The sequence below is a fragment of the Pristiophorus japonicus genome, chromosome 20, assembly GCF_044704955.1.
Source record: "Pristiophorus japonicus isolate sPriJap1 chromosome 20, sPriJap1.hap1, whole genome shotgun sequence".
Taxonomy (NCBI): Eukaryota; Metazoa; Chordata; class Chondrichthyes; family Pristiophoridae; genus Pristiophorus; species Pristiophorus japonicus.
Genome location: NC_091996.1, coordinates 83,803,470 through 83,818,702, shown reverse-complemented (window position 1 = coordinate 83,818,702; position 15,233 = coordinate 83,803,470). Strand labels below are relative to the sequence as shown.

The window sequence follows — 15,233 nt, the reverse complement described above, 5'->3', positions numbered from 1 at the left end:
AAACTGGTTCCTGGGATGGGGGATTGTCCTATGAAGAAAGATTGAGTAGACTGGGCTTATATTTCCTTGAGTTTAGAAGAATGAGGTGATAAAATTGAAACGTATAACATTCTTAAATGGTTTGACTGGATTAATGCTGAGAAATTATTTCCCCAGACTGGAGTCAAGAACCAGGGGTCACAGTCTCGGAATAAGGGGTCGGCCATTTAGGACTGAGATGAGGAGAAACTTCTTCACTCTGAGGGTGGTGAATCTTTGGAATTCTCTGCCCGAGAGGGCTGTGGAGGCTCGGTCTTCAAGACAAAGATCGATGGATTTTTGGATATTAAGCGATTATGGGGTCAGTGCAGGAAAGTGGAGTTGAGGTCGAAGATCAGCCATGAACTTATTGAATGGCGGAGCAGGCTCGAAGAGGCAGATGTGCTACTCCAGCTCCTATTTCTCATGTACTGATGAGTTGATATGATCTGGAATGAGCTGCCTGAAAGGGTGCTGGAAGCAGATTCAATAGTAACGTTCAAAAGGGAATTGTTAAATACTTGAAGGGAATTTTTTTTTATAAACAAGGCTATGGGGAAAGAGCAGGTGCATGGGACTAACTGGGTAGTCCGATGGGCGGGCACAGGCTCGTTGGGCCAAATGGCCGCCTTCTGTTTTGTATCATTCAAAAGTGAGCTAATGGCTCCATTGATGAATGGACTACCTCGCTGGCATGGTCTTCAAGGCTGTGGTGATACCCGCCCTCCTGTGGCTCAGAGACATGGACCATATACAGTAGACCCCTCAAATCGTTGGAGAAATACAACCAACAATGTCTCCGTAAGGTCCTGCAAATCCCCTGGGAGGACAGACGCACCAACATTCGCGTCCTCGATCAGGCCAACATCCCCTGCATCGAAGCACTGACCACACTCGACCAGCTCCGCTGGGCGGGCCACATTGTCCATATGCCCAACGCGAGACTCCCAAAGCAAGCGCTCTACTTGGAACTCCTCCACGGCAAGCGAGCCCCAGGTGGGCAGAGGAAATGTTACAAGGACACCCTCAAGCCTCCCCGATAAAGTGCAACATTCCCACTGACACCTGGGAGTCCCTGACCAAAGACCGCCCTAAGTGGAGGAAGTGCATCCGGGAGGGCGCTGAGCACCTCGAGTCTCGTCGCCGAGAGCATGCAGAAAGCAAGCGCAGGCAGTGGAAGGAACGTGCGGCAAACCAGACTCCCCACCCATCCTTTCCTTCAACCACTGTCTGTCCCACCTGTGACAGAGGCTGTAATTCCTGTATTGGACTGTTCAGCCACCTAAGGCCTCACTTCAGGAGTGGAAGCAAGTCTTTCTCGATTCCGAGGGACTGCCTATGATGGTGATGATAGTTGAAGACCGAATTGGTGCATGGTTTGGGTCTCCCTGTTACAAAAAGGATCTTGAGGGACCGGAGAAGTTGTGCAAACATTTTTTTTCTCCCAAGGATAATGCCAGAACTGAGAGAGAACACGATCAGTAAAGACTGAAAAGGATGGGAGCTCTTTTCTTTAGAAAAGAAAAGGCTGAGGAGCGACCTGATCGGGGACTTTAAAATTATGAAAGGGTTCGTTGGGTATAATGTATGCTCTCAGGTTTGTCGAGCTGTGAGTGGCTTCGCCAGTCATGTGTTGTTCACAAGACTCAATAAAACCCCAGCCAGTTGAGTCTCGGTCATCCACGATGAAGTATGGAATTGCGAACAGCGTGGATGAACTGGAATCATAGAATCATAGAAATTTACAGCACGGAAGGAGGCTATTCGGCCCAACGTGTCCACGCCGGCCGACAAAGAGCCACCCAGCCGAATCCCACTTTCCAGCGCTCGGTCCGTAGCCCTGCAGGTTACGGCACTTCAGGTGCACATCCAAGTACTTTTCAAATGTGGTGAGGGTTTCTGCCTCTACCACCCTTTCAGGCAGTGAGTTCCAGACCCCCACCACCCTCTGGGTGAAGAAATTTCCTCTCAAATCCCCTCTAAACCTCCCCCCAATTACTTTAAATCTATGTCCCCTGGTAGTTTACCCCTCTGCTAAGGAAAATAGGTCCGTCCTATCCACTCTATCCAGGCCCGTCATAATTTTATATAACATCATCATCATAGGCAGTCCCTCGAACGAGGATGACTTGCTTCCACATGAGTTTACAGATGTTTCAATGAAGCACCCAATGTTCCAGTCCTGAACTCCAATTGAAGGGTGGAAGAGGCCTGTGCGTGGATTTTTTTAACGTGTGGAGACCGTTGCAAACCAGCCACCACACGGGGCTTGACCGAGCGAGGCCTTTATCCAGTGGCAAGGGTTAACCAAGACGGCTGGAGACCAGCTCTGCTGCACGGGCCGAGTGCGCGCGCACATCGCAGTGTGGGCTGGGCCCGTGCTGCCCCAGGGCCCCCTCCTCTTCTGGGCCCAATACCCTCATTCACCGCACTATCGCCACGATCCCTCGCCGCACCTCCACACCAAACATTTGCCGCACCTCCGTCACGATCACCCACCAACTCTCAGCCACGCTCCCTCGTCGCTCCTCCGCCCCGATCGCTCGGTGCAAGTCTGCCACGACCTTCCTGCTCCTCTGCTGTACCAGGGCCCCGCCGATGCTCCTGCCCACGCTCCAAACGGGGACCTGGCTCCTGATGACATCGCCCAGTCGCCCACTTCTTCTAAGCCATCGCACACTTGGAGCGGCTCACACTGGAAGCTGCTGTGGCTCCAGCTATATTTATAGCCCCGACCTGCGGAGATGTCCTCTCGCAGGTCGGGGTGACCCACGATGGTGAAGGGCCCGTCTCTGCAGCTCTTTTTGAAGCCTCCTCTGTTCCAAAGAAAACAACCGCAGCCTATCCAATCTTTCCTCGTAGCTAAAATTCTCCAGTCCTGGCAACATCCTCGTCAATCTCCTCTGCACCCTTTCCAGTGTCGTGTGATTGTTAAACCTTTGATAATAAACCAACTAGTTCTTAATGGCAACGTGTTGCTATCAATTCTTAAGCAAAAGAGCCATGAAGCAAATACATTACAGTGGGGTAGATGTAGAGCCAGCACAGGTACAGTGGGCTGAATGGCCAGCGTCTGTGCTGTATCAGTCTAAACTGGTCCTCCTTTGTGGGGGGCGACCAGAACTAGGAGGTCATACATCGAAGATGGTCACTGATACATCCAATAGAGAATTCAGGAGAAACTTCTTTACCCAGGGTGGTGAGAATGTGGAATTCGTTACCACAACAACAACAACTTGTGTCATATATGTAAACCTGTGTATACCTTGTGTAGCCACCAGAGGGCTCATCCTCTGGAGGCACAAGGGATCCCACAATCCCTTGGGAGCACAGGTACTTCAGGAGGCCTCACAGGCTGGAGAGGCATTCTGGGGGGCCTGCAATAAAAGATTAAGGTCACACTTTACATTGAGCTCACAGTATCCAGTCAGACTCTCTTATTCATACATAACAACTTGTATTTATATAGCACCATTAACATCCCTAAACGCTTCGCAGGAGTATTATGAGACAAAGAATTTGACACCGAGCCACTTGAGAAGAAATTAGGGCAGGTGACCAAAAGCTTAGTCAAAGAGGTAGGTTTTAAGGAGTGTCTTGAAGGAGGGGAGAGAGAGGTAGAGGTTTAGGCAGGGAGTTCCAGAGCTTGGGGCCCAGGCAACCAGAAGGCGCGGCCACCGATGGTGGAGCGATTATAATCCGGGATGATCATGAGGGCAGAATTAGAGGAGCGCAGACATCTCTGGGGGGGAGGGAAGTTGAGGCGAATAGTAGCGATGCATTTAAGGGGACGCTGGATAAACATGAGGAATAGAGGGCTATGCTGATGGGGTGAGATGACGTAGAGTGGGGTGAGCGCGGACCAGCTGGGCCGCATGCCCTGTGACCTTCCGCGTGGTTGCTGTGTTGGTTGCTCGGTTGTCAAGCCTGCCCATGTGTAGGGTCCAGGCTCATGCAGAGTGACACCTTGGGTAAGCGGCCGATGTCTGGGATGGCATCCCAGCAAGTGTCAGCGGAGGAGAGGCGGTGGTGGTGGTGGTGTGGGGGTGGGGGGCGAAGACAGATATCACCTGATCGGCGACCCCTGGCAACAATTCCAACTCTCTCCTGTTCTTCCGTTTCTCTGCAGGCTGACGGCCCCTCAGGGGCTGGGGCAAGAGCCCGGGGTTGCCACGCCGATGCCTGCACTACCTCACCAGCCGGAGTGGGCCTCCATGAGGCAAGCTTCCAGTAAACAGGTAAGGTTTTTAAGGCTGGATGTTCAGTTCTGCTCATTTCGGGGCAGGCGGTAATGGTCGTATAGTTTGGGCCGGGAAGTAGTTTGCGCCTTGCAGCCACAAAATTTGGCGTGTGGGACGGAGCTCGAAGGGAGGCGTTCCACACCCCTCTCAGGGCACTAGGCCAGCTGAGCGACTGAAAATCCCCAGCTAAAGAGCTGGACTAGAGCCTGAGAGAGGCTTCTGTGGGGGGGATAAACACCCCACAAATAACGTTCCCAATACCTTGCCCACCCCATATTACATAACCACTTAAATAGGAGCAGGAGTAGGCCATACGGCCCCTCGAGCCTGCTCCACCATTCAATAAGATCATGGCTGATCCGATCATGGACTCAGCTCCACTTCCCTGCCCGCCCCCTTATCCCCTTATTTAAGAAATTTGCCTATTTCTGTCTTAAATTTATTCAATGTCCCAGCTTCCACAGCTCTCTGAGGCAGCGAATTCCACAGATTTACAACCCTCTGAGAGAAGAAATTCCTCCTCATCTCAGTTCTAAATGGGCGGCCCCTTATTCCAAGATCATGTCCTCCAGTTCTAGTCTCCCTCATCAGTGGAAACATCCTCTCTGCATCCACCTTGTCAAGCCCCCTCATAATCTTATACGTTTCGATAAGATCACCTCTCATTCTTCTGAATTCCAATGAGTAAAGGACCAACCTACTCAACCTTTCCTCATAAGTCAACCCCCTCATCTCCAGAGTCAACCGAGTGAATCTTATCTGAACAGCCTCCAAAGCAAGTATATCCTTTCGTAAATATGGAAACCAAAACTGCACGCAGTATTCCAGCTGTGGCATCACCAATACCCTGTATAACTGTAGCAAGACTTCCCTGCTTTTATACTCCATCCCCTTTGCAATAAAAGCCAAGATTGCATTGGCCTTCCTGATCACTTGCTGTACCTGCATACTATCCTTTTGTGTTTCATGCCCAAGTACCCCCAGGTCCCGCTGTACACAGCGATTTAAAAATAAACAATGCAAAACAATCACACTTACCTTGTTCATCATCAGCATCGTCATAGGCAGCCCCTTGAAATCGAGGAAGACTTGCTTACACTCTAAAAGTGAGTTCTCGGGTGACTGAACAGTCCAATACGGGAATTACAGTCTCTGTCACATGTGGGACAGACAGTGGTTGAGGGAAAGGGAGGGTGGGACTGGTTTGCCGCACGCTCCTTCCACTGCCTGCGCTTGGTTTCTGCACGCTCTCGGCGACGAGACTCGAGGTGCTCAGCACCCTCCCGGATGCTCTTTCTCCACTTAGCGCGGACTGTTCTTTGGCCCGGGACTCCCAGGTGTCGGTGGGGATGTTGCACTTTATCAGGGAGGCTTTGCGGGTGGTCCCTTGTAACGTTTCCTCTGCCCACCTGGGGCTCACTTGCCGTGTAGGAGTTCCGAGTAGACCGCTCGCTTTGGGAGTCTCGTGTCGGGGCATGCGGACAATGTGGCCCGCCCAGCAGAGCTGATCGAGTGTGGTCAGCGCTTCGATGCTGGGGATGTTGGCCTGGTCGAGGACACTGACGTTGGTGCGTCTGTCCTCCCGGGGGAATGTTCAGGATCTCGTTCATTAATTACCTCGCTCGCTGCCGCCGGCACAGCTCTGACCGCCTGGTTTTCCAGGCGGTCCCACCACGGGGCGTGAGAAGGTCGGCGTCCATCAAAAACCGATGCGCTGTTGAGACCGGGGGCATTGCACACCGGCTCTGCGCTCCCGCAAAACCAGAAACTAATTTCCCAACGAGGCGCTGGGAGCTGGCCGCCGGCCCGGAAACCATCCCCCGGGGACGAGATGCAAAATGGGCAGAATCGCATTTGCCGCTCATTGTAGGCACCACCCGATACTCTGTGCTACTGACATCAATGAAACTCAATTATGGGGGCAGCCTGCAACAGCTGAGAAGTGAAATTCCTATTGTTCTGTGTCTCTGCACAATGGCCCATTTGATCCTTGATAGACGATAAGAATCATGAGCAGGAGAATACCCCTTGACCCTGCTCCACCATTCAATAAGATCATGGCTGATCTTCGACCTCAACTCCACTTTCCTGCACTGTCCCTTGATTCCCTTAATATCCAAAAACCTATCGATCTCTGTCTTGAATATACTCAACGACTGAGCCTCCACAGCCCTCTGGGGCAGAGAATTCCAAAGATTCACCACCCTCTGAGTGAAGAAGTTTCTCCTCATCTCAGTCCTAAATGGCCAACCCCTTATCCTGAGACTGTGTGATCCCTGGTTCTAGACTCCCCAGCCCGGGGGGAAACATCCTCCCTGCATCTACCCTGTCGAGCCCTGTAAGAATTTTGTATGTTTCAATGAGATCACCTCTCATTCTTCTAAACTCCAGAGAATATCTGCCTAGTCTGCTCAATCTCTCCTCATAGGACAATCTCCCCATCCCAGGAATCAGTCTGGTGAACCTTCGTTGCACTCCCTCTGTGGCAAATATATCCTTCCTTCGGTAAGGAGACCCAAACTGTGCACAGTACTCCAGGTGTGGTCTCACCAGGGCCCAGTATAATTATAGTAAGACGTCTTTACTCTTATACTCAAATCCTCTTGTAATAAAGGCCAACATACCATTTGCTTTCCTAATTGCATGCTGTACCGGCATGTTAACTTTCAGTGATTGGTGTACAAGGACACCCAGGTCCCTCCAAACACCAACATTTCCCAATCTCTCACCAATTAAAAATGCTCTGTTTTTCTGTTTTCCCCACCAAAGTGGATAACTTCACATTTCTCCACGTTATAGGCACTATATAAATAAAAGTTTTTGTTGTAGGACAAAGCGTTGACATCTACGCAAGAGAGATGTTTGGTACAAGATACACTTACAAACATCACTGTTGGTTAAAAGGCTAGGAAGAGGGAAGGGCCCTGCTCCTGATCACGTCCCAGTGCACAGGTGGATGTCATACCTTTACTTGACGTGATTGGGCTTGGTCATGATGCTTCTATGGTGGAATAGCCTGATAATGCTCGCCATCTCTCGGCTGATGCTCGAAGAATGTGGACTGAGGCGAGGTACTGTGGGGGTGCAGCAGTGCCTGAGGAACCGTACCCTAGTATCGGCTTGGGTCTCGGACGTGGTTCAGTGGTAGCAATCTTGGCCCCACGACCTTTTGGACTCACAGGCAAGTCCCAATCTACTGAACCCATAATCCAGGTTGACACTCCCGGTGCAGTACCGAGGGAGTGCTGCACTGTCTGAGGTACCGTCTTTTGGATTAGATTTAAAAACCTAAAAATTAGGAGCAGGAGTAGGCCATACGACCCCTCGAGCCTGTTCCGCCATTCAATGAGATCATGGCTGATCTGCGACCTAACTCCATATACCCACCTTTGGCCCATATCCCTTAATACCTTTGGTTAGCAGAAGGCTATCACTCTCCGATTTAAAATTACCAATTGATCTAGCATCAATTATCATTTGTGGAAGATAGTTCCAAATTTCTACCCCCCCTTTGTGTGTAGAAGTGTTTCCGAATTTCACTCTTGAAAGGTCTGGCTCTAATTTTTACATTGTGCCCCCTCGTCCTAGAATCCCTGATCAGTGGATATCCTTTCTCCCTATCTACCTGCTCTGTCCCCTTGATATCCTGAAAACTTCGATCAGATCACCCCTTAACCTTCTAAATTCCAGGGAATACAACCCCAATGTGTGTAACCTCTCCTCGTAACTTAACCCTTGGAGTGCGGGTATCACTCTGGTAAACCCACGATGCACTCCCTTCAAGGCCAATATATCCTCCCTATGGTTTGGTGCCCAGAACTGCTCACAGTGCTCCAGGTGTGGTCTAACCAGGGCTTTGTAAAGCTGCAGCATAACTTCTATCCCCTTGTATTCTAGTCCTCCAGATATAAAGGGCAGCATTCCATGTGCATTTCTGATTTATTTTCTGTACCTGTCCGTGACATTTTAATGATCGATGTACCGGAATCTATCGATATCCCGGTGTAACATTACGTTATCATCTACACGGCCCACAATGCCGCCTATCTTTGTGTCATCGGCAAATTTGGATATATGACTGTCTGTCTATAACCATCATCTAAGGCCTTAATAAATACTGTGAATAGTTGAGGCCCCAACACAGATCCCTACTGGACGCCACGAGTCACATCCAGCCAATGTGAGAACCTGTCCATTATCCCTACTCTCTGTCTCCTGCCGCTCAGCCAATTTCCTAACCAGGTCAATAAACCGCCTCAATTCCGTGGGCTTCTCCCTTAGTTAACCGTCTCTTATGTGCCACTTCATCAAATGTCTTCTGGAGGTCCGTATAAATAATATCCATAGACATTCCTCTGTCCACTACTTTAGTCATCTCTTTTAGTAAACCCTATCTAGTATTAGTATTGGGCAGTTCCTCGTATCGAGGATGACTTGTTTCCACACCAAAAAGGATGAGTTCACAGGCGTTTCAATTAAGGACCTAATATTCCAGGTCCCGAACTACATCCTGAAGGGTGGAAGATGCCTGTGGGTGGATGTTTTTAACGTGGGGTGGCCGTTGCACACCAGCCACCACACGGGGCTTGACAGAGCCAGGTCTTGGTCCAGTGGCAAGGGTTAACCAGGACGACTGGAGACCTGCTCTGCTGCACGGACCTAGTGCGCGCACATGTCGTAGTGTGGGCTGGGCCCGTGCTGCCCCTAGGCCCTCGCCTCTTCTGGGCCCCGAAACTCTTATCTAGCTCAGCTTTGAATATGCACAACACGATTCAGCATCCACAGCCCTCTGGGGCAGAGAATTCCAAAGATTCACCACCCTCTGAGTGAAGAAATTCCTCCTCATCTCAGTCTTAAATGGCCGATCCCTTATCCTGAGACACTCGCCCCTGGTTGCAGGCTCTCCAGCCCGGGGGAAACATCCTCTCAGCATCTACCCAGGCAGTCCCCCTTCGGAATCGTATATGTTTCAATGCGATCACCCCTCATTCTTCTAAACTCCAGAGAATATAGGCTCAAACCATTCCATCCGAGACGTTAAACCGAGGTCCCGTCTGCCTTCTCGGGTGGATGTAAAAGATCCCATGGCCACTATTTTGAAGAAAAGCAGGGGAGTTCTCCCTGGGGTCCAATATTTATCCCTCAACCAACGTCACTATAAACAGATGATCTGGGTCATCATCACATTGCTGTTTTGCGGGAGCTTGCTGTGTGTAAATTGACTACTGCGTTTCCCACGATACAACACGTCAAAAAGTGCTTCATTGGCTGTGAAGCGCTTCGGGACGTCCTGAAGTTGTGAAAGGCGCTATATAAATGCGAATCCCTATCTTTCTGGAGTGAAGAGGAGCGAGTCAAAGGTGGTTACCACGGTAGCACAGGGCAGCTGGTGTGAAGATAGCTAAACGAGACGGGAAAATAGAGTGTGAAAGGGGGTGGACCAATCAGTGAACATGATCCTGAGCTGTTCCTTTCTTTTCTTTTTAAATCTTCAGAAACGCCTGGAGGAGTATTTGAACAGCATGCTCGAGAAGTCTTTCTACAGAAACTATCACGGAATGGTAACATCACACCCTGACTACTACTACTCCTCCTGATGTCTGTCCTACAATCTTTGTGGGTAACTTCAAGCTTCTGACTTGCAACTTCCCTCTCCCTCTCCCCACCCCCCCTCTCCTGCTGTCTGTGTCAATCTCTGAAGATGTCACACTTTGGGCCGGATCTTGCTGGGAGCCCGTCGCGATTTACACGCGCAAACCAGCCAGCGAGTTCAGGGGATTGAGAGCACAAACGGCATCGCACCCGTCGACGCCTCGTTAATTTTTAAGAACTTGCTGGATTTGCACGTTAATCGCCCGTTAAAACTCGCCGCAGAAACTCGCGCCTGGTAATTAAGAGCGTAAGCACCCCTATAACGTTGCGATGCTTGTTATTACAATGCCAATCAACCTCGCCAGCCCAGAAAGGGAACAATTTTAAAGTGCGACGTCTCATTCCTGCAGGTAGTAAATTGGTGGTGGAGATTTTAAATGTTTCAAATTTTACACCTATTTTCACTCTAATTCACACACCTTTACATCATTTCCCCCCCCCCCCCACTTCCACTCCACATCTCGCCCCCATCCCCCTCGCCCCCATTTCTCGAACACACCCCCTCCATTTCACAAACCACCCCTTCACTCTTTTCCCCCATCTCCCCCTCCTCCCACCCCCCACTTTACTTGCTGCCCCTCTGACATTGCCCACTCCACTTCATCCACCTGTAATAGATTTAGAATCCCTTCGCACTCTCTGTTCAATATGTTCGAAGCTGACTCCATAATGGGTAACGGGTACGGTTTGTATTTAACCCTCAGTGAGACTTAATACATTGCAGTATTCGGGCAGCGGTTTACAAGGAACCTGTGGGAATGACCTATCTCTGTTGAAACCCTGTGTCGAAGACGTCCCCGTTACCTCCCCTCCTCTCACACGATTGTACACCTGGCGTCCTCCTTGGGCCCTTCTGCTCTGAGAGAGACCCAACCCCACTGCAATTTACCCCCAAAACTGCAGAAAAATCCGTACAATCCTGTATCTTCCACACCTCCTGTTCTACCCAATCATGGGGTCGGTACATCTGTGACCAGGTACAGGCCGAGGGGCTCCCGTATCTGTCTGTTGGCTTTCGACACGAGCTTGTTCTGTTCCTACAGTGATGACACAACCTATGTCCTTTTGAAGACCACTCCAGTTCTAACAATGAATGAAGTCCAGCTGCCTCTTTCCCCAGTTCCAACAAAGGAGAAATAAAACTAAGCTCATCAAACTGGAGACGAGCAAACTTAAATTGGGCTGTGCTACGTATCCTTATCACTATATAATAAATCACACGTGGCCCATGCTGGAGCTGATCACCTTGTGACCTTTAGGTATAATGTAAACTCCAAAAGTGAACCCTGCAGGGCGAGCCTGCTTTATATATGGAGGCAGCAGTAATGTGTGCCTCCTGGGCTTTCGCCATCTGTTGGCTATTACATGTAATTACATGGTCGAGAGCATAGCTGCACATACATCACGGGCTGCATTTTCGGCGTTAATGGCGCCGGGGCGGGAAAGTTAGCGCCCGGGAACAGTTTGCGCCTCGGTAAGTTTGGGCAGCTGGGCCCTGAGTCAGGGGGCGCAGTGCTAAGGGAGGCGTTGTACACCTCTCCTGTGCGCTACCATGGGAAACTCCCGAGCTAAAGAGCCGAGCCGGGAACGCTCCGAGAGACGCCTGCGTGGGTGGGGAGACCCACAAAACCATTCCCCCAAAACATTGCCCACGCCACAACAACACAAGAAAAAGCAATCATTCTTGCCGTAGGAGTCCCTTACTTACCTCTTCGCTGTCGGGATGGTTGGACTGCCCTGATTTTCCAGGCGGTCGTTGCGGGGCGACCAAACTCATAGAAACATAGAAAATAGGTGCAGGAGTAGGCCATTCGGCCCTTCGAGCCTGCACCGCCATTCAATACGATCATGGCTGATCATACAACTTCAGTACCCCACTCCTGCTTTTTCTCCATACCCCTTGATCCCTTTAGCCGTAAGGGCCACATCTAACTCCCTTTTGAATATATCGAACGAACTGGTCTCAACAACTTTCTATGGTAGAGAATTCCACAGGTTCACAATTCTCTGAGTGAAGAAGTTTCTCCTCATCTCGGTCCGAAATGGCTTACCCCTTATCCTTAAACTGTGACCCCTGGTTCTGGACTTTCCCAACATCGGGAACATTCTTCCTGCATCTAACTTGTCCAATCCCGTCAGAATTTTATGAGATTCCCCTCTCATTCTTCTAAATTCCAGTGAATATAAACCTAGTCGATCCAATCTTTCTTCATATGTCAGTCCTGCCATCCCGGGAATCAGTCTGGTGAACCTTCGCTGCACTCCCTCAATAGCAAGCATGTCCTTCCTCAGATTAGGAGACCAAAACTGTACACTATATTCAAGCAAGGACATTCCACACCGGGGTGTGGCTATTCCGGGCGATGCTGCTCTGCGTCGCCGCTAAGCTGCACCCCGAGGATTGCCGCGGGGCGCTGCAGGCTGGCCGCCCGCCCAGAACACCTCGCCACCGCTATGCTGCCGCTCCGGGGCCGTAAAACGGGAGCGGGGAGGAGCTGGAAATTCAGCCCGATTTAACGTTAAACTACAATCTAGCAAAGCTTCTTACTGAGCAACAGTGCAAGGGGATTATATTTGATTGTACTTCAACAAATCACAACAGCTCCCAGCGCGTTCCCATAGTCAGAAGAGAGAACAATGTAGGCAGCTTTAAATCTCTCCCTGTTCTCACCCCTCGTCTAGCAATCGCAATTGGTTTTTGCAATAACAAGGACACTTGTGATCGTATATCACCCTGAGAGTCCAAAAGCAGTGGATTTTGCAGAACAGTCGTTCTGGCAAAAAGCTGAGGCTCGTTTAACACTCGCAATGCCGAATCGCATTTGAATAACCCCATAATTATTTAAATGGAGAAAGATTGCAAAGTGCTGCAGTACAGCGAGACCTGGGGATACTTTGTGCATGAAACACAAAAGGATAGTATGCAGGTACAGCAAGTGATCAGGAAGACCAATGGAATCTTGGCCTTTATTGCAAAGGGGATGGAGTATAAAAGCAGAGAAGTCTTGCTACAGTTATACAGGGTATAGGTGAGGCCACACCTGGAGTACTGCGTGTAGTTTTGGTTTCCATATTTACGAAAGGATATACTTGCTTTGGAGGCAGTTCAGAGAAGGTTCACTCGGTTGATTCCGGGGATGAGGGGGTAGTCTTATGAGGAAAGGTCGAGTAGGTTGGGCCTCTACTCATTGGAATTCAGAAGAATGAGAGGTGATCTTATCGTGACGTGTAAGATTATGAGGGGGCTTGACGAGGTGGATGCAGAGAGGATGTTTCCACTGATGGGGGAGACTAGAACTAGAGGGCATGATCTTAGAATAAGGAGCCACCCATTTAAAACTGAGATGAGGAGAAATTTCTTCAGAGGATTGTAAATCTGTGGAATTCGCTGCCTCAGAGAGCTGTGGAAGCTGGGACATTGAATAAATTTAAGACAGAAATAGACACTTTCTTAAGCATTAAGGGGATTGGGGGTTATGGGGAGCGGGCAAGGAAGTGGAGCTGAGTCCATGATCGGATCAGCCATGATCGTATTAAATGGCGGAGCAGGCTCGAGGGGCCGAATGGCCGACTCCTCCTATTTCTTATGTTCTTATCATCATCCAATCTTTCAGGCCCCTCCTCTTTGTTGTGTCTGTAATACTCTTATGAATGACTCCACAAGGTCTAGTATTGTACTTGAGCTGTTGTGACTTTAGTCCAATTTATTGTAACTCCAGAGTGAGGCACAAGCATGGTGGGCAGCCTTTTATACTGGGCCCTGCACACCTATGCAGGTGACCCTCAGGTCTCCCACAGCAGTGCCCTCTGGTGGCACACCTTATGTGACTGTACAGTTAGTTTACATGGTCTACATACATGACACTCTTTATCCTCTCCACCTCCCCCCTCCCCCTCCTTAAATCTCATTGGTTCAGGAGCTGCCCTGTTGTCCTCGCCCCGCAGCTATTGGCTCACACTTCCGGCAAGTTACTGAGCGCAAGGTTTTCGAGCCGAAGGGCGCAGGGAAAAAGTCTGAGGGGCACACGTCGCGAGAGACCAGCAAGACCCCACCCAATTGTCTCTGTCTGTCAGGCCTATTCCTGGCCTTCTGTTTACCCTGTACTCCTGGAGGGTGGCTTGCTCTGTCCAAGGGAGGTGCGTGGTGCTTTCCTCAACACATGCGCTACTGAGGCTTTCAATTTTTTTTGTTATCTAAATGCGTGGCTGTGCAAGGGAGAGAGTGGATGCAAGGCCTCAATACATTCTGTGGTTCCATGTGATGATATTGGAATGATACCAGGGCTAAAAGGGTTCAAGCCTGGGTGAGTGCAGCTCCAACAACACTCGAGAAGCTCGACACCACCCAGGACAAAGCAGCCCGCTCGATCGGCCCGCTACCCACCACCTTCAACATTCACTCCCTCCACCACCGGCGCCCCCTGGCTGCAGTGTGTACCATCTACAAGATGCACTGCGGCAACTCGCCAAGGCTTCTTCGGCAGCACCTCCCAAACCCGCGACCTCTACCGCCTAAAAGGACAAGGGCAGCAGGCGTATGGGAACACCACCACCACCTCCACGTTCCCCTCCGTCACACACCATCCCGACTTGGAAATATATCGGCCGTTCCTTCATCGTCGCTGGGTCACAATCCTGGAACTCCCTCCCGAACAGCACTGTGGGAGCACCTTCACCACACGGACTGCAGCGGTTCAAGAAGGCGGCTCACCACCACCTTCCCAAGGGGCAGTTAGAGATGGGCAATACATGCCGGCCTTGTCAGTGACGCCCACATCCCGAGAGAATGAATTTTAAAAAAATTGAGAACCGGTTCCATAAACGTGGCCTGTATTTACGTGAGTATAGAAGATTACGGGATGATCTAATCACGGTATTTACGTGATTAAAGATAGATAGAGAGAAACTGTTTCCTCTGGTGGGGGTACGCATCACTTTAAAATTAGAGCCAGGCCGTTCAGGGGTGATGTCAGATGGGACTTCTTCACACAAAGGGTGGTTGGAATCTGGAAAACTCTCTTTTCCCCCAAAAAAGCTGCTGAAGGGAGTTAATTAAAAATGTCAAAATTGATCGATTTTTGTTGGGCGATTAGTATCAAGGATTACGGAACCAAGGCGGGTAGATGGAGTTAGGATACAGATCAGCCACGATCTAACTGAATAGCGGAACAGGAAAGGCTGAGGTTGGGCGACGACCTAATTGTGGTTATTAAAATGATGAAAGGTTTCGATAGAGTGGATACAGAGAGAGTGTTTCCACTTGTGGGGAAGAGCATAACTAGAGGCCATCAATATAAGATCATCAGCAAGAAACCCAATGGG

At 50.1% G+C, this 15,233-nt stretch overlaps 1 protein-coding gene across 4 annotated transcripts in view; it reads left to right on the top strand.

The window, feature by feature from the left end:
• Positions 1–15,233, top strand: part of LOC139232635 (phospholipase D1-like) — a 120,283-nt gene that overhangs the window by 51,630 nt on the left and 53,420 nt on the right. For 3 of the 4 annotated variants that reach the window (XM_070863073.1, XM_070863074.1, XM_070863072.1), the window contains exons 5-6: positions 4,148–4,256; positions 9,755–9,820. In XM_070863073.1, the coding sequence (XP_070719174.1) occupies positions 4,148–4,256; positions 9,755–9,820 (175 nt within the window). Of the gene's footprint in view, positions 1–4,147; positions 4,257–9,754; positions 9,821–9,845; positions 9,880–15,233 lie in introns of those variants that run through there. The other variant, XM_070863075.1, reaches the window with a different exon arrangement.